Here is a 23,134-nt window from a genome sequence, read left to right as displayed (position 1 = left end):
ACTAGGGGACTGGGAGATAATATCATGCCGGATGTTGTCAATTTTAACTTTAAAATAATTGGCCAGGTCTTCAGCACTGAGATCTGTGATTGGCGTCTGCACTTTAGGACTAAGGAGGGAGTGAAAAGTATCAAAGAGGCGTTTTGGATTATTAGATAGTGTGGAGATGAGAGAAGTGAAGTAGACTTGTTTGGCGCGGTGAAGGGCAGAGTTGTAAGTTTTGAGCATAAATTTGTAATGGAGGAAATCTGCATCCAAATGCGATTTTCTCCACAGTCGTTCAGCACATCTCAAGCACCGGTGAAGAAAGCGGGATTGAGGCGTGTGCCAGGGTTGTCGTCGTCTTTGTCGGGTGGTTCGGAGTGTAGTGGGGGCTGCTTCATCCAATGCATTTTTGAGAGTGTTATTATAAAGTTTGGCAGCCAGATTGGGACAGGAGAGGGAAGAGATAGGGGACAATGAGGACTGTAGACTGTCTATGAGTTTCACAGTGTTAATGGCATGTAGATTTCTGTATGTCTGATACGTAGGGATGACCTGAGGAGGCAGAGAATATTTGATAGTAAAGCAGAGAAGATTGTGGTCAGAAAGCGGGAGAGGAGAGTTAATAAAGTCAGAAACTGAGCAGAGCCGGAAGAAGACCAGGTCAAGTGAATGCCCGTCTTCATGTGTAGGAGAGTTAGTAAGTTGTGACAGACCGAGGGACGAGGTTAAAGATAGAAACTGGGAGGCAGATGAGGAGATTGGGTTATCAATGGGGATGTTGAAGTCACCCATGATGAGAGTGGGTGTTTCAGAGGATAGAAATTGTGGAAGCCAGGCAGCAAAATGATCCAGGAATTGGCGGGGTGAGCCCGGTGGGCGGTAGACAACTGCCACTCGGAGGGGAAAAGGGTGAAAGAGTCTGAGGGCAGGGGCGGACATACCGCATGTGCAGCCGGTGCAGCTGCACAAGGGCCCCGCGTGGGAAGGGGGCCCGTTCCTCTGCTGGCCGACTCAGTTCTCAGCTGCGCGATGCTGAGGACTGAGACAGAGGCCCGTGGACCACTGGCGTAGCTATAGGGGTCGCAGCGGTCGCAATTGCGACCGGGCCCCGAAGCCAGGGGGGCCCACGGCCCCCCGCACCACATCAATAAAAAGTTACTATAGTAACTCGGGCCGCGGGCCCCTGTTACTATAGTAACATACTTTACTTACCTTCCTGGTTCCGGATCGCAGCGGAGGTCCTGACGTCAGGCGCTGTGCGCAGCACATGACGTCACAGCGCTATGCGCCGCGCACAGCATCGAGACGACAGAACTCCCGCCGCGGCCGAAGAGGAAGGTAAGATAGCCCTGACTGGCGGGGTCCGACTCCTGGGACCCGCCAATCAGCTGTTTTGAAGGGGCCGCAGCACTCGTACGAGAGCTGCTCCCCTTCATTCCTGTCACTTCATTCCGGTCACACTGTGAATCGGTTTCGGCGATTCACAGTGTGGGCGAGTAGTGAAATGAAGGGGAAGCAGCTCTCGTACGAGTGCTGCGGCCCCTTCAAAACAGCTGATTTGCGGGTCCCGGGCGACACATCAGCTATTGATGGCCTATCCTGAGGATAGGCCATCAATGTTTAGGGACTGCACAACCCCTAAGCCTACGATGTAGCAGGCTTAGGGGGCCCATGAGACAGGATCACAGATTGTGTGATGCTGTCTGCTGGGCCCTGTATCTAAGCCAATCACATGGTAGGCTTAGATACATGGCCCATGCGTGATCCTGTCTGCTGGGCCCTGTATCTAAGCCTACCACACTGTAGGTTTAGATACAGGGCCCCAGCACACAGTAATCTTATACTGTATAAGATTACTGTCTGCTGGACCCTGTATCTAAGCCTACCTTGTGGTAGGCTTAGATACAGGGTCCCACAGACAGTATCACACATGGGCCCTGTATCTAAGCCTTAGGGTATGTGCACAGACACTAATTACGTCCGTAAGTGACGGATGTATTTCGGCCGCAAGTACCGGACCGAACACACTGCAGGGAGCCGGGCTCCTAGCGTCGTACTTATGTACGACGCTAGGAGTCCCTGCCTCGCTGTGGGACAACTGTCCTGTACTGTAATCATGTTTTCAGTACCGGACAGTTGTCCGGCAGCGAGGCAGGGACTCCTAGCGTCGTACATAACTATGATGCTAGGAGCCCGGCTCCCTGCAGTGTGTTCGGTCCGGTACTTGCGGCCGAAATACGTCCGTCAATTCCGGACGTAATTAGTGTGTGTGCACATACCCTAACACATGTGTTACTAATCATTTTTTGTGTGTTTTCTTACAGGTTCGGTCGTTGGACTACGGCGGATTCCAGGACTACTTCGATGACAGCTTTTTTTTTTATTAATAAAATGGTTAATGAGGGTTGTGTTTTTTTTTTTTATTTCAATAAAATATTTTTTCTATGTCTTTGTGTTTTTTTTTAAACTATATTACTACCGCCTTAGTAATGGCCGCCGGCTGATTGACAGCATCCATTGCTAAGGCAGGGCTTAGTGTTAGCCGGTGCAGAGGCTAACACTAACCCCCTTTATTACCCCGGTACCCACCGCCACCAGGGGTGCTGGGAAGAGCCGGGTACGATCCAGTACCTGACCATCTGTAGTGATGGTCGGCCACTGGGGTGGCCGCAGGCTGGTATTATCAGGAGGGGAAAGGCCAGATACAGTGGCCCTTCCTACCCTGGTGATGCTAGGCTGCTGCTGCTTTATTGTATCTGGCTGGTTATGAAAATGGGGGGGACGCCACGTCATTTAAAAAATAATTGGAAAGAACGATGTCGGGTCCCCCCCAATTTTCATAACCAGCCAGATACAACACAGCAGCAGCAGGCAGCATTACAAGGGTGGGAAGGGCCACTGTTTATGGCCTTCCCCAGCCTAATACTACCAGCCTGCGGCCACCCCGGTGCCTGCCCGTCACTACAGCTGGTCGGGTACTGGTTTGTACCCGGCTCTTCCCAGTACCCCTGGTGGCGGTGGGTACCGGGGTAATAATGGGGGTTAGTGTAGACTCTGCACCGGCTAACATTAAGCCTCGCCTTAGTAATGGAGGTTGTCAATCAGCCAGCGGCCATTACTAAGGCGGTGATAATAAAGTTTAAAAAGATACAAGCACATAGAAATTTTTTTTATTGAAATAAAAACACAACCCTCATTAACCATTTTATTGAGAATAAAAAAAACGCCGTCATTGAAGTCCTCGTATCCGAAGTCCAACAACCGAACCTGTAAAAAAAACACAAACACACCAAAATAATCAGTAACACATAAAGAAGCAAAATTATTATTCTTACCTTTCCTGGGTCCAGCGCTGGAGCCGCAATGTCAGCGAGCTGGGCCCTGTATCTAATCCTATCATGTGTGATACAGTCTGCTGAGCTGTGTATCTAATCCAATCATGTATGATACTGTGCTGGGCCCTATATCTAATCCGATCATGTGTGATACTGTCTGCTGAGCCACTGTATCTAATCCTATCATGTGTGATACTGTCTGCTGAGCCACTGTATCTAATCCTATAATGTGTGGTACTGTCTGCTGAGCCACTGTATCTAATCCTATCATGTGTGATACTGTCTGCTGAGCCACTGTATCTAATCCTATCATGTGTGGTACTGTCTGCTGAGCCACTGTATCTAATCCTATCATGTGTGGTACTGTCTGCTGAGCCACTGTATCTAATCCTATCATGTGTGATACTGTCTGCTGGGCCACTGTATCTAATCCTATCATGTGTGATACTGTCTGCTGAGCTGTGTATCTAATCCTATCATGTGTGATACTGCCTTCTGAGCCACTGTATCTAATCCTATCATGTGTGATACTGTCTGCTCAGCCACTGTATCTAATCCTATCCATAGTTTATAGGGTCGTAGTGCTATAGATATGCTATGCTGTCTCCTATACACACACTTTTTTTTGGGGCGGACACATATGTATTGGGGCTATTTCCCGGACATTTTAAGCCCTGAGGGTATGTTCACACGGCAGCGTCTGTTACGGCTGAAATTACTGTGCTGTTTTCAGGAGAAAACAGCACCGTAATTTCAGCCGTAATGGCATGTGCAGGCGTCTTTTGCTGCGTCCACTACGGAAGTAATTGAAGCTGGTTTTCCATGGAGTCCATGGAAAACGGCTCCATTTACATCTGAAGAAGTGACAGGCAGTTTTTTACGCGCCGCCTTTCGACAGCGGCGCGTAAAAAAAAATGACCATCGGCACAGAACATCGTAAGACCCATTCAAATGAATGGGCAGATGTTTTCCGACGCTTTTGAGCCGCATTTTCGGATGTAATTCAATGCTAAAACGCCCAAATTACGTCCGTAAATAGTGTGTGTGTGAACCCAGCCTTAGTGACGCCCCGGCTGCTAGTGCTGCATTGTTGGGTCACTTAGGAGACCCAGCGATGCAGCTGAAAGCGGACCGTCGGCCATGAGAAGTTTGCGGGGTGGGGGGGGGGGGGGGCCCTGGCACATTATCTGCACAGGGGCCTTTTGCAGTCTGTGTCCGCCACTGTCTGAGGGTGTGGACTTCAAAAGAGGGAAATGTGAGTGAGGGGACCGGGGGAATGACCTGGAAAGTGCAGTGTGGAGAAAGAAGTATACCTACTCCTCCACCCTGCCTATTCTCAGGTCTGGGGGCATGAGAGAACTGGAGACCACCATAAGATAGAGCAGCAGGGGAAGCAGTGTCAGACAGGTGTAGCCATGTTTCTGTAAGAGCCAGAAGGTTGAGAGAGTTAGAAAGGAATAAGTCATGAATAAAGGTGAGTTTGTTGCACACGGACCGAGAGTTCCAGAGAGCACAGTTAAAAGAGACAGGAGAAGACATACAAGGAATGGCAAGAAGATTTGCAGGGTTTCTATGTGTGGCAGGTAAGTGGTTGAGCTTGGCAGAAGAAAAGGGAGGCCCAGGGTTGGGAGAGATGTCCCCTGCAGCTAATAGCAGGAGAATGGAGAGAGACAGCAGATGGTTATGTGATTTATGAGAGTGATTTTTATGTTGGGCAGTGGGATGAGATGGGTTAAGTTGACTGAGGAAAGTGAATAGTGAATGGGAGCTGTACATGGGCGAGGCAAGGAGAGAGGGACTGATGTAGACTGTTTTTGGGCAAGTCTTAAATGGGTGATAGGATTGAAAACCAAGAGCAGCTATAATGATGAGAGCGGTGGCAAACATCTTTGTTTACAGATAGTTAGAAATCTAATATTGAGAGCGTGGGCTAGTTTGTCTGGTTTGGTAATGCAGCTTACCTGTCACTGACCCTGTGCAACTGCCATGTATAACTGCCAGGACACTTTGACAATATGACACTTAGACAGAGATGACTTCTGCCGTCGTGCCCCCCTGCACGAGTGCCTTCCCCATATGCTACATCTAAATTTATAGGGGAGTAGATGCTCAGATCTAGGCCTAATTAAGCTCGTTCAGCTATTAATCAAATCAACTAGACACATGAGGTGAAAAGCTATGCAGAGATAAACAAACAAACTAGCAGGTCTGGATGTATGTAATAATATATGATAAATCAGCGAGGTGTATATAAATTAACAAGTGTACTCTACCACCAAAAAAATACATGAACATAATTTATCTTGGTAGATATTGCCGAATAAATCTACCTGTCAGTGTTGGCATTCATATGATGCTTATGTATCAGTTCCCAGTCAATGCGATTTCTTATTGGATGTATGTATAGAGGCAGAAATCATTCTGAATTGCTTCGTCTACGAGATTCACAGGGGCTCACACCTTTGTTGTATTAGATAGTGTAGCACTGTGTCACTTCCCAGGATAATTCTCAGGACTTGTGGGTATTAGATTACTTTTACACATAGCTTGTCAGGCTTTCAAATTAATTACTGTAACAATGGCAGGACTTATACATGATGTTAATCCAGTCATATCTTCACATTGACTCTCAGCGAAAGGTATTACTAGGCAAATTACTGCTGAATGTTAAATGTAGATTTATTCAGCCAGAGTTAATTATAATGTCTATTTAGTCTTCAGTGATACATTCTTGCCATACTTATTCTAGCTGAGGACATTAATTTTTATTCTTGTATAAAGGTGAATGTAATAATCTTGGATTAGACGATGGATTATTGTAATATGATTTTCCATCAGAATTGCAATTTGCAAGGATCTGTTACTTTCGGTAAGTGGATTTTGGCATATATGATTACTGAATAATAGAAAAAAACCTAAGAGGGAGATTTATTAAGACTGGCATTTCATATGCCAGTCTTAATAAACAGTTTGCTGGAGTAAGATGCAAAACATTTATTTATATATATGTGTCGCATATTTCGGCTGGCCATGGGCCACAATTGTGGCGTAACAATCGCAGTCGCAGGATGTAGCTAGGCTCCATCCTTCTTTGCTCACCGATTGAAAAAAATAAAATAAAAAATTGACTCACTTCACCGCTCCACTCCTCCCCCCGATCCCCTTAGGCTCTCACAGCAGGCTGCGGCACATACAAGGTCCTGATGCCGAGCAGCGTCATGGCCTTATATGTAATACAGCACTCACTGTCATCAGTGCTGCGTCACATAGAATGTTGTGATACTGCCGGGAGTGGTGAGGTAAATAAAAAATGTTTTTATGTAATTAATCGTCCGATTGGAGGGGGCATGTAGTCTGATCAGGGGGGATGTACGGGGCCCAGCACGGGCCTCTACCTTGTTTTGCCCCACAGAGTTAAATCTACGCCAGCTAGTACCTGGCGTACAATCCACTGTAACTTACGCCAGTTTCTGACGTATTCCATAGTAAATTTATCAAGCCGTGGGTGGCCCCACCAGTTTCCCCCTAGCTCTACTCACTTTTTGTCAAAAGTGGCTTGAATGGTGTAAACTCCTCAAATGTCACAATTTTCCCTTCAAATTGTGACTTTTAGTTCTATTTCAACTTTTCTACACCAGAAAACTCGCACAGAAAGGTTAATAAATTTCCCCCTAAGAGTAATTTAGGAAACTTAAAAACTGGGAAACATCAGATACATTATAAAATAGAATTGTTTTTAGTTGATTATAGGTGACTGTACGGCTAAGAAACGTTAATAATTGCAATAATAAAAAAAGAATCAATAACTATAACGCCATAAATAACCAGTAATACCATGACCCTTTGGAAAACTGTTAATGGGTTCTAAAAGCCCCAAAGGTGTTAAACCAAAATTAGAATCAAATTAGATTAAAATAATTATTAACATATAAATAATTAAGTAAGCAGTTATGTAATGCTATGTTTACACTTGTGCCGCAGGGTTCGGTTGGGATTTTCGTTAAATGGCATAAATAATGCAACCTGCAGCACTATTCTTGCTGTCAATAATACTGTAACCCCGATAGACCCCAATTAAAGTCAATGGGGTCCATCCGGATATGTTTAAAAACTTATCTATAAAAGTGGTCATAGCTCTGTTATAAACAGAAGCCAGGATGCTAGTGTGAACAGCCTAAGTATATTTTTTTTCCTTATCGAATGAACAGAGCCTAAGTATAGTTGATTATCAGATACACTAGTCACATGGCAATGTAATACACTATACAATGCACATGATTGCAATAAAATTTCCTGTGCAATATTATAACCAATTGACTGACCGGGATCTTAATGCCCATTAATGCGTAATAATTATCATTACGAGTTGAATGCTTCAGACGGTGTTGCTATTCCTTTACCACAGCACTGTGGTATACAGCTCTGCAGTAGCGCTAAAGAGTTACCATTAGAACAAGGACCGCACTTATTGGTTTTTTTCTAGTCATGGATTTTTTGCCATTGAGATAATCAGCATTCTGCCACTATTGGTAAGTCCACCTTCGCTTTATAATTGTCAAGGAAGTGTGATTAAATAATTGTAAAGCGACAGGTTACTCTGTTAAGATAGAGGCTGTTATCAGACTACTGAATATTCTCTGTCTAATATCCAAAAATAACTGTATCTTTTGGGGTTCATAGCATTGGCTGGTTTACTTTTACTTGACTTTGATGTGTCAGATTTAATATTCAATCGAGCAGCTTTGGCAGAGACTAGAATGAATTTTATGAATTAAATGGACCAATATAATAAAAATATATTTAGGCAAGCTGTGTAGAATAACATTAGCAGGGAGTAGCAGGGTCTATTACAAAGCTCCAGTCATCAACTCTATCCACTGTCTTGGGCCACGCATATAAAAAATGAATGCCTAGGACCGTGTTCTCCAGGCAGGTTCTGCTATACTCTGTTGTACTATGGAGCCTGGAAAGGTTTCACGAAGGATCGCAGCAGCAAGAGGTTTTACTGTGCTGCGGGAAAGGAAAATTAATCTACCATGCCTACTTCTGCATCGAGCTTTAGGGTTATTAGTAGGGCTTCATAGGATGGGTTGGGAACCATAGGGATAGGAGATAAGTGTGAATTCTGTATATTTTATTACTTATGTAGTTAAATACAGGTAACATGCTCTAGCACCTTGCAGTGCGCCACATATGGGCTTGCACATGCCATGTAGAAGGAAATCTTTAAGGGTTTGTTCACACGGCTTATTTACGGACGTAATTCGTGCGTTTTACGCCTGGAATTACGTTCGAAAATACGGCTTGAAAGCGTTGACAAACATCTGCCCATTGAAAGCAATGGGCTGACGTTTGTCTGTTCACACGAGGCGTATATTTACGCGTCGCTGTCAAAAGACGGCGCGTAAATAGACGCCGGCGCCAAAGTGTCATGTCACTTCTTCAGACGTAAATGGAGCCATTTTCCATGGACTCCATGGAAAACCAGCTCCAGTTACGTCCGTAATGGACGTGGCGTTCACGCGCCTTCACATGCCGTTACGGCTGAAATGACGGGGCTGTTTTCTCCTGGAAACAGCCCCGTAATTTCGGCCGTTACGGACGCTGCCGTGTGAACATACCCTAACAATGAGTGCTTCTCTCTCACCATTTTTCCAGCTGTCAGAAAGAAACATGTAGTGGGATTGTTAGACTCTATTCAGAGCACATTTGTGGGCTACAGCTAAAGGAATTGTTTGGTTATTAAAAATAAAAAGTTTCAAATGTATCATACTCAAACATGACATACCCATAGGTTTCTATGAGCCAAACGTATATGCCAAAAGATCTCCCTTTTTGCATACATTTGATGGGTTAACATTTAGATACTGTTTCTTTACAGTGTTAAAGAATGTGGTCTACCCTGCTATTCAGTACTGCAAATTAAAAAAAAAAAAAATGGATATGTCAAGGTATATGTTTTTTTAACCCCTTCCCGCTACAGCCACATTTGACCTTCCTGACAGAACCTCGTTTTTCAAATCTGACGTGTCACTTTATGGCTGGATTCACACGACCATGTTACGTCCGTAATGGACGGAACGAATTTCGGCCGCTAATCCCAGACCGAACACTGTGCAGGGAGCCGGGCTCCTAGCATCATAGTTATGTACGATGCTAGGAGTCCCTGCCTCGCTGCAGGACAACCGTCCCGTACTGTAATCATGTTTTCAGGACGGGACAGTTGTTCTGTAGCGAGGCAGGCACTCCTAGCATCGTACATAACTATGATGCTAGGAGCCCGGCTCTCTGCACTGTGTTCGGTCCGGGACTTCCGGCTGAAATATGTTCCGTCCATTACGGACGTAACATGGTCGTGTGAATCCAGCCTATGTGGTAATAACTTTGAAATGCTTTTACCTAGCCAAGCAATTCTGAGATTGTATTCTCGTGACATATTGTACTTTATGTCAGAGGTAAAATTTGGTCGATACATACTGCGTTTATTTGTGAAAAACACCAACATTTTGAGAAAATTTGCAAAAATAAGCATTTTTCTAAATTTAAATGCATCTGCTTGTAAGACAGATAGTAATACCACACAAAATAGTTACTCTTTCACATATCCCATTTGTCTACTTAAATTAGCATTGTTTATTTGAACATCCTTTGAATTTTATAGGACTCAACAAGGCTTATAAGCTTAGAAGAAATTTCAAGAAAATTTCAAAAGATTATTTTTTTTAGCAACCAGTTCAGTGGCTTTGAGGGGCATAACATTTTGTTATGTTGAGGCCTTGTGCTAGAATAAAAAAAAAATCAACTTTTTCCCTGTCATTCTGCACTTAATACCCCATAATAACAACGTGAACACAGAATGTTAGTAATATTTGCTAATTTTTGAAAAGGAAAAACTAAAATATTGCATTGACATAAGTGTTCATACCCTTTACTCAGTACTTAGTTGAAGCACCTTTTGGCAGCAATAACAGCCTCCAATCTTCTTCGGTATGATGCCACAAGGTTTGCACACCTGGTTTTGGGGATTTTCTGCCATTCTTCTCTGCTGATCCTTTCAACCTCTGTCAGTTTGGATGGGGACAGTCGGTGAACAGCCATTTTCAGGTCTCCCCAGAGATGTTTGATTGGGCTCAAGTCAAGGCTCTGGCTGGGCAAATCAAGGACATTCACAGTGTTGTCCATAAGTCATTTCTGTGTTGACTTGGCCGTGTGCTTAGGGTCATTGTCTTGTTGGAAGGTGAACCTTCGTCCCAGTCTAAGGTCCACAGCACAGCACAGGATCAGAATTTCATTAAGAATATCTCTGTACTTTGCGCCATTCATCTTTCCCTCAACCCTCACCTGTCTCCCTGTTCTAGTCTCTAAAATACACCCCCACAGCATGATGCTGCCACCACCATGCTTCACTGTAGGGATGGTATTTGGTAGGTGATGAGCAGTGCCTGGTTTCCTCCAGACATGACGCTTAGAATTGAGGCTAAAAAGTTCAATCTTGGTTTCATCAGACCACAGAATCTTGTTTATCACAGTCTGAGAGTACTTTAGGTGCTTTTTTTTGCAAAGTACTTTAGGTGCTTTCATGTGTCTTTTACTGAGGAGAGGCTTGTTTCTGGCCACTCTGCCATAAACCCAGATTGGTGGAGCGCTGCAGTGATGGTTGACCTTCTGGAAGTTTCTCCCATTTGCACATAAGATCTTTGGAGCTCAGTCAGAATGACCATTGGGTTCTTGGTTATCTCTCTTACCAAGGCCCTGATTACTTAGGAAGATTTCTAGTTGTTCCAAACTTCTTCCATTTAAGAATTATGGAGACCACTGTGCTCTTAGGAACTTTCAGTGCAGCCTAAATTTTTTTGTACCCTTCTCCTTGATATGTGCATCCACACAATCCTGTCTCTGAGCTCCACATGCAGTTTTTTTGTTTTCATGGCATGGTTTTTGCTCTGATATGCATTGTAAGCTGTGAGACCTTATATAGACAGGGGACTTTCCAAATCATGTCCAATCCAATGAACTTACCACTGGTGGACTCCAATCAAGGTGTGGAAACAATTCAAAGATGATCTAGAGAAATGGTAGGCCACCAGAGCTAAATTTCAAGTGTCATAGTAAAGGGCCTGAATACTTATGTCCATGTCTTTGCAAATGTTTCTAAAATTCTCAATTTTCACTTTGTCATTATGTGGTATTGAGTGCAGAATGATGGGGAAAAACTTGATTTTTTTAAAATTTTAGCAGAAGGCCTCAACATAACAAAATATGAAAAAAATGAAAGGGCCTGAAGACTTTTCGAATCCACTGTATATTCGAAACCCCCATAAATGACCCTATTTTAAAACTGCACCCCTCAAAGTATTCAAAACATATTTTCAGAAACCTTCTTTATGTTTGTGTTGTCGTGTATCTGGATGACATTCTAATTCTTTCTCCTGACGTTCAGACTCCCTGTAGACAGGTTTGACAGGTCCTCCAACACCTCAGAGATAATCAAGTGTACACCAAGCTCGAAAAGTGTGTCTTTGAGAAAACGAGCTTGCCTGTCCTAGGTTACATTATGTCACGGACACAGGGTATGTGGACCCACTAGGCCGCTCTGCCGTAGCGGGGAGGCAGCTGACCAGGTCACAGTCTATACGAAAGTCAATGGCAGACAGTAACGCTTGGGTACCTGAAATAGTCCGGACGGTGGCTGTGGCTTCAGCACGGATGGAGGCTGGTGCGCCAGACGTGGCGGGCAGTATCCGATGAAGCAGAAGACACTGGACGTGGCAGAAGACACTGGACGTGGCAGAAGACACTGGACGTGGCAGAAGACACTGGACGTGGCAAACGACACTGGACGTGGCAGACGACACTGGACGTGGCAGACGACACTGGACGTGGCAGACGACACTGGATGTGGCAGATAGTAGAATACAGGAACGGGCAACAGGGTACGGGTAACAGCAGGAACGGGAAAAACTAAGGGACCATTTGCGAGACAGACTGGGATAGACTAACAACGCTCAGGCAAGGATTAAAAGGCCAGGGGCCTTCTTATAGACCAGGAAATAGTGGCAGTTGATGATGATGACGATTAATTTGTGCGCGCGCTGGCCCTTTAAGGCCGCGAGCGAGCGTGCGCACCCTACGGGACACAGCAGGACGGAGCAGAAGTGAGCGCTGGCGTCTCCTGGGAAGGAGACAGGGACCAGCGCTCACGGATCCATGGCTGCGGGCGTTAGGGGGTGAGTAAACCCGACGGCCCGCAGCCGTGGACGTTACACATTATCTCTGACTACGGATAGACCCCACCAAATTGTCTGCCGTGCTCAAGTGGCCTCGTCCTCAAGGGCTTAAAGTCATCCAGCGGTTTTTGGGTTTCGCAAATGATTACCGACAATTCTTCTCTCATTTTTCTTCCCTTACAGCACCTATCTCTTCCCTCACAAAAAAGGGAGTCAATGCCAAAGAATGGACCCCTGAGGCTGAATCCGCCTCAAAACTAAAACAGGCTTTTGCTTCTGCTTCTCTCCTCCATCGGCCGGACTCTTCAAAACTTTTTTTGGAAGTGGATGCCTCGTCAGTTGGGGTAGGTGCCGTTTTTTCCCAGAGGAGAGAGTATGGTAAGAATCAAATATGCGTTTTTTTTCTAAGACCTTTTCTTCTGCTGAAAGGAACTATGGCATAGGAGATCATGAACTCATAGCAATTTAAACCTGCTCTTGAGAACTCTTCATCCAGTTACTATTTTTACAGACCACAAAAATCTGTTCTACCTTTGGACTGCTCATAGGTTAAATCCTGTACAGGCACGCTGGTCTTTGTACTTTTCTCGCTTTAATTTTTTGTTACACTTCCTTCTTGCAGAGAAGAATATTAAAGCGGATGCTCTATTCCGGTCTTTTGATCTCGAGAACCAGGTTCCGGAACCTCAGTTCATTATAGACCCTAAACTCTTCCTCTCAGTGTCTCCTGTCGACATCCTGAACATCCCTCCGGGTAAGGCTTTCATTCCGCTTTCTTCCAGGAAACAAATCCTCCGTTGGGGCCACACCTCTAAAATCCCTGGTCATCCAGGTATCCATAAGACTCTAGGGCTCAATTCCAGGCATTACTGGTGGCCTAGTTTGTCCCAAGACGCAAAAGATTTTCTCACTGCTTGCACCACTTGTGCTCAAAACAAGATTACTCGCTTAAAACCATGTTTACTACTTCCTCTACCCATACCGGACTCCCCAAGGACACACATATCCATGGACTTCATTACGGACCTTCCAAAATCAGTCACATGTACGGTTATCTGGGTCATAGTAGACCGGTTCTCTAAAATGGCGCATTTTACTCCTCTTCCTGGCTTTCCATCAGCAGCACAACTCGTTACTCTATTCATAAGACATATTTTTCGTCTTCCTACCAACATTGTTTCTGACAGGGGAGTGCAGTTTACTTCTAAATTCGGGAGGGCCCTCTGCAGTCTTTTACAAATCAAATTGGATTTCTCCTCGGCTTACCATCCGCAATCCAATGGTAAAGTAGAGCGGATTAATCATATTCTAGAAAACTATCTCCGCAGTTTCATTTCTCCCTTACAAAACAATTGGTTTGAGCTCTTACCATTAGCGGAGTTTACTTATAGCAATCACGTCGGGGAGTCTACTTAATCTTCACCTTTTTTCTTGGTCTATGGGCAACATCCCAGAATACTGCTTCCTATACCAACTGATTCTCAGGTTCCAGCGGCCAGTCTAACCCACACTCAGTTTTTTAAAAACTAGCAGGACGCTAATAAAGCTATTGCCCTAGCAGTCTCTTGGTTCAAAGACTGTTCTGACAAGAGATGCATGATTTCCCCAAATTTTTTACAGGGAGACAAAGTATGGTTATCCTCTAAGTTCATCTGTCTCAGAGTTCCTTCCTATAAACTGGCTCCACGTTTTCTGGGTCCGTACCCCATCTTAAAACAAATTAACCCTGTGGCATATAAACTACAACTGCCTACTTCATTAAGGATTCAAAATTCTTTGTATCCCAGTATTGGTTAGGGAGAGTGGAAGAAAAAGGAAAGACTGTTCAAATGAACAAAATTGATATAATAAAATAATAAACTTTATTAATGGACAATTAATGTGAATTATTAAATTTATCCAATGCGGGTCCAGGTTGATTTTAGCACAGATGACCCCCAATACTACACTATTAAAGGACACAATTTGCCTTGTAAATTACTTGCTATCCAATATTACTATCATGCAGTGATAATAATGCCAAACTACCCATTAACATTGCTACCAGGAATATCAGTGTGGATTGCAAGGGAAGACTGTGTGTGTATCTAAATATCATCTTGTTTTATAAATCTAGATAAAACAATACCACTTCTTTCGTGTATCCCTACTCAAACCTCTGGTCTTCAACCAATATTCTAAGAAGAATTCCCCTTCTACTTCTTCCACTACTAACCCTGAGTTTGAAGTAAATGAGATCTCCGATGCTAAACGATCCATAGGTAAACTGTTTTTTTTAGTTGACTAGATTTTGACGGGTTTTGGTCCTGAGGAGAGGTCGTGGGAACCTGAAGAGAATATTGATGCTCCTTCTCTTCTAAGAGTTTCTAACTGAAATTCCCTGACAAACCAAAGAAGAGGGGGCGTACTGTAGCGGCAACCACCGCACCTCTCTTTCCTCCACTCATACTTACCTCTTCACGTTACCGCTCCATTCACTCCAGGCTGCGGTCTGACCTCCGTCCATGCAGTTCCAGCTCTACTACATCTACTATTCCTGGTACTACTCAGGACAGCTCACACTACAGTTACTTAAATCACTGCACCTGCTGTCCTTGGCTCTGGACATCATCACACCGGCCTGCGCAGGGAGTCTTTCCAGCACCTTATAGGCTGCAGGCCTAAAGTGGCCTGCAGCCTCAGGGCCAATTCTAGCTTTTCTGCTGCCTGAGGCGAAAATTAAAATGGCGCCCCACAGATTTTGATTGACATTCCCCTGGCTGTTCTACATCACTACCAGCCTCCTCAAACTCTTGCGGATGCGCCATTGCCTTGTACTCCCTTGGCATGCGCAGTGCAGCGATGAAGCCGGGCAGAGTACACATCGCTGCACGGTGCATGCCAAAGTAAAACAAGGCAATGACGCATCTGAGAAAGTTGAAAGTTGTATCAGCCATGGGGATGTCAATTAAACATGGAAAGGTGGTTTGGAGGCAGGACGATGAAACTCATCAGAATAGCGTCACCTTCCTATGACCCTTTAATGAGTAATTAGCATATAGTGTGCGATGTTTTAAAAGTTGATTTTATACATTTGGAAATATTGTCAGGTCACGTATTACCGCATGGTGGTGGTTCAAGGGGTTTAAACTACCAGACAGGTTCCCATTAAATATACAATTAAAAACATTTCCATCTGCCCTGCAATTTTGTTATTATAAATATATTCTATAGAATTACAGCTCCAGAACCAAGCTCATACATATGTACGACACGAGAGCCAAGCTCAATACATATATACAGCAACAGAACCAACCTCAGAACATAAATACAGCACTAGAACAAAGCTCTGACATATATACAGGACCAGAACCAAGGTCAGTACATATATACAATACCAGAACCGAGCTCAATACATAAATACAGCCCCAGAACCAAGATCAGTACATATATACTGCACCAGAACCAAGATCAGTACACATATACAGCTCCAGAACAAATCTAAATACATAAATACAGCATTAGAACCAAGCTCAATACATAAATACAGCACCAGAACAAAGCTCAGTACATAAATACAGCACCAGAACAAAGCTCAGTACGTATAACAGCCCCAGAACCAAGCTCATTACATATATACAGCACCAAAACAAAGCTCAGTACATATATACAGTCCCAGAACAAAGCTCAGTGCATATATACAGCACCAGAACAAAGATCAATACATAAATACAGCCCCAGAACCAAGGTCAGTACATATATACAGCATTAGAACCAAGCTTAATACATAAATACAGCACCAGAACAAAGCTCAGTACATATATACAGCACCAGAACAATGCTCAGCACATATATACAGCCCCAAAACCAAGCTCAGTACATATATACAACACCAGAACAAATACAGCTCAATTTAGTGCTATAGACGCAGGTACAATTACTGCAAGAGGGGGTGGCTATCGCTAGCACCAGGGTCCCCTCCGGTGCTAGTGACGCCACTGGGCATGAGAGGGCCCATGCCGCCCGGCCCATAAATGTTAGAGACCGGGCGGCGCGGGCCCCCTCATGCCGTGGGCCCCGTAGCAGCCGCTATGGCTGCTACAGCGGTAGTTACGCCACTGTTGTGTTCGTCTATAATTGGGACTTAGATAACAATCAGACCTCATTATATTAGTAATCGATGCAAAAATCCAGGTCATTCTTGTAACTGTATATAATTATTATAGAAAAAAAAATATTGATGCATATTATGTATAATAGTATTCTCACAAAAAAATACAGATTGGATGGACATTTAGCTTTTTTTTTTCCGTTAAATTCTATTTTACAATATTTCTAGATTTTGTAGTGTAAGAGAAGAGGAACATTTCAAGTTTTATAGTCTGGGTGAAATTATGCGTGAAATTTTCTAAATCATTTTAGGAAAACATCCAAACTTATATAAAGAGCATGTTTTGAGAATTGGAGTGGACAAATGCTGTAATGAAGAATAAAGCAAATATACAACCACCTCTATATGTGTGACTCAAGTGCATTATCTTTTATAGTGGATATGTTGGGCCTACTTTGGGTGTGTATTACATATATTGCTATTTCGTTTGAAAGGAATTATTTGTCACACGTCTGCCATTGCAAGAACATCTGCAGACATAAAACCCTACTGGATAGTACTAGTTAATGCATTGCAATTGGATTCCGTGTGTATATCTTGTAGATATTTCCAGGTGATATTTAGGACATTTAGATATAAACCAAATATCAGTAAGACATTAACAAAACATACAAAATGGGCTGATTTACAGTTTCGTTGTGCCAGTTCTGAGCTTTTCTGATGAGAATTTGTTATTCTTTTGTTAGTTTTACTACATAGCATTTGCTTTTTTCTTAATACTTTAGCTGGCTGAGGGAATTAATTTTTAAAAGTTTTCATTTTAAATAGTTATTTTTGTCATAACTTACTGTCCTACTGCATCAAATAAAGAAATTACTCTTTATCTTCTACAACATGTTAGCTACTGTAAATAAAGGTTAATCGATGGGAGTCTGACTACTGAGACCATTGGCTAGTATGGAGACCACTCTTCCTTGTTCTTTCTCCTGCAGATGGTGGGGAGCAATTGTATAGAGTGATGACCAAGCATCTGCACAGCCTGCTATGGGAGTTATAGAAACAGCTGAAAAACAAACAATTCCTGTCCGCCACAGAAGGACTAGAGAATGGGGTTCCCCTTTAAGCACTCGGGCCCCACCAGTCTAACAATTATCACCTATCCTATGGATCATGGAGATGCAGTATAGATACCTACAAAAAGTTATGTGATCTGTTGAAAAAGTTCTCAAACGTTGCATTTCCGCTCTGATTTATCATTATAAGAAATGGCGCGAAAAAACTATTGTGATCATACTCCAGTCATTCCCTTTCCTAATGTCGTTTGCATTGCTCGTCATAGGGACTTTAGGAAGAGTTTTTCTAAGGTAAAGCTGCCAATACACATTAGATAAATGTTGATGGATCCTGCTAATTTGGGCAGGATTCACTGACAATCTAATGTTTTTGGGGGCAGACCAGCAGTCTCCTGACCGCAGACGTTGGTGGAAATGATGAGGTATATTGAAATTATATTTTATCTTATCTTTTTTGAAATACCTTAGAGGTGTCAAGCATGTCAATGGGAGGTCAGAGACTTAAACGCCCGAAGATAGGGCATGTCGATAGGGTAAAACTATGTTATTACAAAAAAAAATAGCTGAAACGTAAAAAAGCTTATTTTTTTACTATTATTTTTTCCCGCGACGCAGTGACTGCTGGGGACCCTGAGGAGAGGATAGAAGCTGCTGTCTCTATTCCTCCCGGTGTTCATGTGACTGGTCACATGATGGCCGGGTGCCGTTACTGACAGACTGCTGATGGGTCTTACTAGACCCAGCACAGCCCTATTAGTGACAATAGTCACTATGAGAGGGCTGATTTCCCCTGTAACTGGGGCTGCTGTGCAGCCCCAGTTACAGTGGAAAAGATGGTGTAAAAGAAAGAAAAAAAACATATAAAGTTACCCAAAGGTTTTTTTTTACCTTTGATGGACAGACCATAGTAATAAAAAAAAAAAAGTAAAGTGCAAAAATAAATTAATAATAAATACACATAAAATACCCACCCCAAAAAAACATTCCCCCCCCCGCCAATCATTTTCGGAACGCTAGCCCGGACCCAATTACCCTAATATAGACTTGTAATATATTACAATTTACGGTAGACAATGACGATCACAAATAAAAGGTCTATTTTAGGGTAAAACTATGTTATTACAAAAAAAAATAGCTGAAACGTAAAAAAGCTTATTTTTTTTTACTATTATTTCAAAACTTTAAGCCTAAAAATTCTAAAATAGCAAAAACAATTCTAAAATAGCGAAAAGGATGTGTATAAAAACGATAAAAAAGAAACCTGCATTGTCTACAGAAAAAACATCGCAAAAATCACGTCGTTAGCCCAACAAATAAAAAAATTATAGCCATTTAACTAACACGTGCTAAAAAGGGCTAAACGGGTTCTGGTCCTAAAGGCTCAAAATAGCCCGATCCTGAACTGGTTAAGAGCATTTCCCTTATTTTCCTTCTCTTTATCTGGTTTATGATATTTTGACTATAATGAAACTAACTGAAGAAATACCATCTTGGTAAAGCAACTCTCAGCTAATGTATTTTACAGGGACAAAAATAATCTGACAGTGTCCACTCATCAATGGCAGTTACCTCTGTTTGTTTCATCACGTTTAAAATGAGGTATATATATATATATATGCTCAAAGTGACTAATGGATATTTGTACCTGTAAAATAAAAATCTTGTCTCTGGAATCTTTGCAAGACAGCAAATAATAATGATTAACCCTCCGCTCAGATATTGTCGCCTCTGGTGTGGTAGTTAACAATGCCCAATAAAAGTGATTTAATCATGTTGTACGGGCTTGTATCGTAATATCCAATGCAATTGCTTTTATATATCACGGATCATATAAATTATGTTCATTGGAGAGATAGAAATACAGAGCGATCTACACACATTATAGATCACAATGATTTTTGTCAATAAAACAGCATTTAATTTCATGTACAAGATTTACGGGTGATAGTATTGGGTAAATATACTTTGCTGAGCACTGCAGTATTTGGAATACTGTGTGACAGTTATGAGAAACCTAGAAATGGGAAACCGATAAAATGACGGGATACATATTTGAAAACACTTTTAAAGCCATCATATGTTTATACTATTACATCCATTTTAATTATAGTGTGCTTAGTGGTAGTATGCATTCTTACGAGAAATAATCTAGTGTAGTATTACTAGGAATAGTGCTGAAAATACATAAGGTAGATTAAGTGCATAGTAAACAGAATTTGTGGATGCCACATTATTTTTAAGTTCTGACAGAATTTTGTTTTATTACATTTATCTATTTGGAATTTCCTAAGAGGCAAGACCAAAACCTACGAGAGACAAAGAAGTACAAAAACATGCACATACATTGACAATGTTATTCTTTAGAACGATATAGACAAATCTTTCAAGGGTTTTTCAGTTTAACCAATCCCTTTTGGTGGGAGAATTGCTTTAGCCATGTACGGGACGGTTGCCTCTTTCTGTCTTGTCTCAGTTCAGCATGCCAAGGTATTCTTTGATTTTGATGAGAGTTTGATTTAGATTTTGTCCACAGCGCCACTCTTGTCCAAGGGCTGTGCCTGGTATTGCAACTCACTTAAGATGGGCTGAGCTGCAAAATACACACAGCACAAGGACAAGAGTGGTTCTGGTAAAATAAGGTGACCTTTCTAATCTCAGTCAACCCCATCATGATTTATTAAAAAAAAGGAACACCAGTCTATTTAATGATGAAAACATCAATGTTTTTCTATTTGTTAACCTTTACATTTTGTTTTCTCTTATACAGTGGCAGAAAGTCGGGTGACAATGGACAGTATACAGCGGTTCTCATCTGTCCCCGTGTATCTACCAGTGAGCTATCACGTTTGCAATTCTGAAGTTTCCTTCTTCCTTAAGGAGGCTAATCAAGATCTCATGAAGAACTCAAGCTTACAGTCCCGAACAGAACCACTTTTCATATATAAAGCCAAGGTGCCACCGGCAATAAATGCCACCTATGGACCCTATTCAGCAGAGCAATCAGTGCCAAAAAATTTGATCATTACCTCAAGTACTTTCAGTTCTACCAACAGATTTACATTTAACTGGCAGTTAAAGCCCCACATAATAGAGAGCTCGATATATTCTGACAGACCCAAAGTGCAGGCTATATTTTATATTACAGGAAAGGACTGGGAGGACTATCATCCATCAGAGATTTTGCCATGTGTCGGAATGGTTGCTGTCTTAGAAAACCGGGAACTTTCAGCAAGTTGTAGACTGAAAGGAAAGCTGGGGTTATGTGTAGCAGAGCTAGAGTTTTTGCCTAGTTGGTTAAGTACATCTTCTCCCACAGATGGTCATGTATACTCAGTACCTCCACAAGGAATACCAGTTGAACTGCACTACATTGTATATACCACCAGAGAAGATGAAGAATGTTCTTCAGAGGAAACAAAATTGTCAAATAGGATTCAACCCAACAAAGACACTGACCAAAAAGTCTCAAGTACAATGGAAAGACTTGGCAGTGTGATTGTTTATCCCACTCAAGATACCATGAGAATGTCTGTACTACCAGTGGATAACAATATTCAGATTCGATACCCACCTGGTCCAGTGAAAGTAGGAGACATGGTGACATTCTTTGTATCAGTGGCAGGAAGCTCCGTGATCCATCAGTTCATGTTGAGGTATGCTGTATAGTATGGGGGAGGTTGAGATTTTCTCACCATGCATTTTCTTTCATGTGTACGTCAATCATTGTAAAATTCACAATTCAGACTTTTGTTATAAGATTTACATGAATAGATACATACCACACAGATGTGTAAAATGTAATATTTTCAGATTGTATTCACTAGATACTACTAACGCTGTAACATTTAATAGAACACAAATAAGACTTCTTAATCGAAAGATGCCTATGTTTATGTACATTGTTTCATATATATATATATATATATATATACAGAAACAAAAAAAGGATCCAGCAGCACCGATAGAAGAGTGTGGGTGCAGGCCCCAGGGAGCAGACCAAAGCTCTCAATATCTACAGCGAACAAAAAAGTAGGCAGCACACCATCGGAATCAGTGAAAAAGAGGGTACTTTATTAACCCTAAGTGCGACGTTTCAGCTCTATCCACTAGAGAAAGGCTCTAGTGGATAGAGCTGAAACGTCGCACTTAGGGTTAATAAAGTACCCTCTTTTTCACTGATTCCGATGGTGTGCTGCCTACTTTTTTGTTCGCTATATATATATATATATATATATATATATATATATATATATATGAGCTAAGAATCTAGTATTATCTATTTCACCCTATTCATTGAATGCTAATGGCTGAAAGGTGGTCACAAATCTCATTTTATAAAAAAAAAATCATTTAATACTGTAGTTATTGATTTTAGCCCCACCTCATCCCTACACTGTGGGGGGAATTTATCAACCTGTCTTCACTAGTTTTCTGGCATTGAAAATTCACAAAAGAGCTTAAATATCGCAAATTGTAATGCAATTCCACCGTACCCCCCCCCAGATCGGACTACCCCCCCCATCTGGCACCTTGCCCCACCAGATCGGAGTATCCCCTCATCAGACACTAAAATAAAAAGTATGCTCACCTTACCGATCCTCTTCTCCCCTCAGACTACGCATACAACGTACTGACGCCGGTCAGCGTCATGACGTTGTATGTGACACAGCATGCTGAGGAAGCCTGAGGGTACACTGATGGGAGAAGAGGAGCCATGGGGTTAGTATACTTATTTTTATTTTATGTCTGTTAGGAAGGAGGGAATGGATAGCACACAGCCGCGGTCATTGCTCCACAATTATGCCACACAGTCAGCCGGAAGATGCAATACATTTATTAAGACACATCTTACGACAATGCATTGTTTATTAAGACTGGAATGCCAGTCTTAATAAATCTTCCCCTGTGTCTTTTCTGGTTAGCACAGTTTTTCTATTATACTATTACCATGATGTTTCATCTAGACCTAATTTTAGCCTAATTTATTATTGTGATATTTAAATCAGAATATATGGAGTTGACATGAGTACATGAATTCTTTGCAGGTTTTTGATTGCTTTATGTGTTCACTATGATTAGGTGAATATTTTTCCTTGTTGGCGCTTTTGTGGTATAAAATAAGTGCAGGTAGGGAAATGAAACCTGAGAGCAGCTACTTCTAGAGGTGAAAAAGGGCAAACCACTTTGTAGCAGGCAAATGAGTACATTGCATCTAATCACACAAATAAAAATATTATTCTTGCATTCTTTTATCATAGTCAATACTGTACATACTGTCTATCTAAAACTTTCATATTTGGCAAATGCTTATATCTTGCCACATAAATTAACGTTATGAGCTTAGTTGCTAATTTGAATGCATTTATTCAAAGACCAGGTTAATTGACATTGCTGCCAACTCCTGGTCCCAGAAACATATCCTGC

At 42.2% G+C, this 23,134-nt stretch overlaps 1 protein-coding gene across 1 annotated transcript in view; it reads left to right on the top strand.

The window, feature by feature from the left end:
* TMEM132B (transmembrane protein 132B) overlaps positions 1-23,134 on the top strand; it is a 690,505-nt gene that overhangs the window by 144,982 nt on the left and 522,389 nt on the right. The window contains exon 2 of the mRNA XM_075833460.1: positions 20,478-21,363. Coding sequence (XP_075689575.1) covers positions 20,478-21,363 — 886 coding nt within the window. The remainder of the gene's footprint in view (positions 1-20,477; positions 21,364-23,134) is intronic.

This window comes from Rhinoderma darwinii, chromosome 1, assembly GCF_050947455.1.
Source record: "Rhinoderma darwinii isolate aRhiDar2 chromosome 1, aRhiDar2.hap1, whole genome shotgun sequence".
NCBI classification, from domain to species: Eukaryota; Metazoa; Chordata; class Amphibia; order Anura; family Rhinodermatidae; genus Rhinoderma; species Rhinoderma darwinii.
The sequence above is the reverse complement of the archived record's forward strand: the minus strand, read 5'-3'. Positions and strand labels throughout refer to the sequence as shown.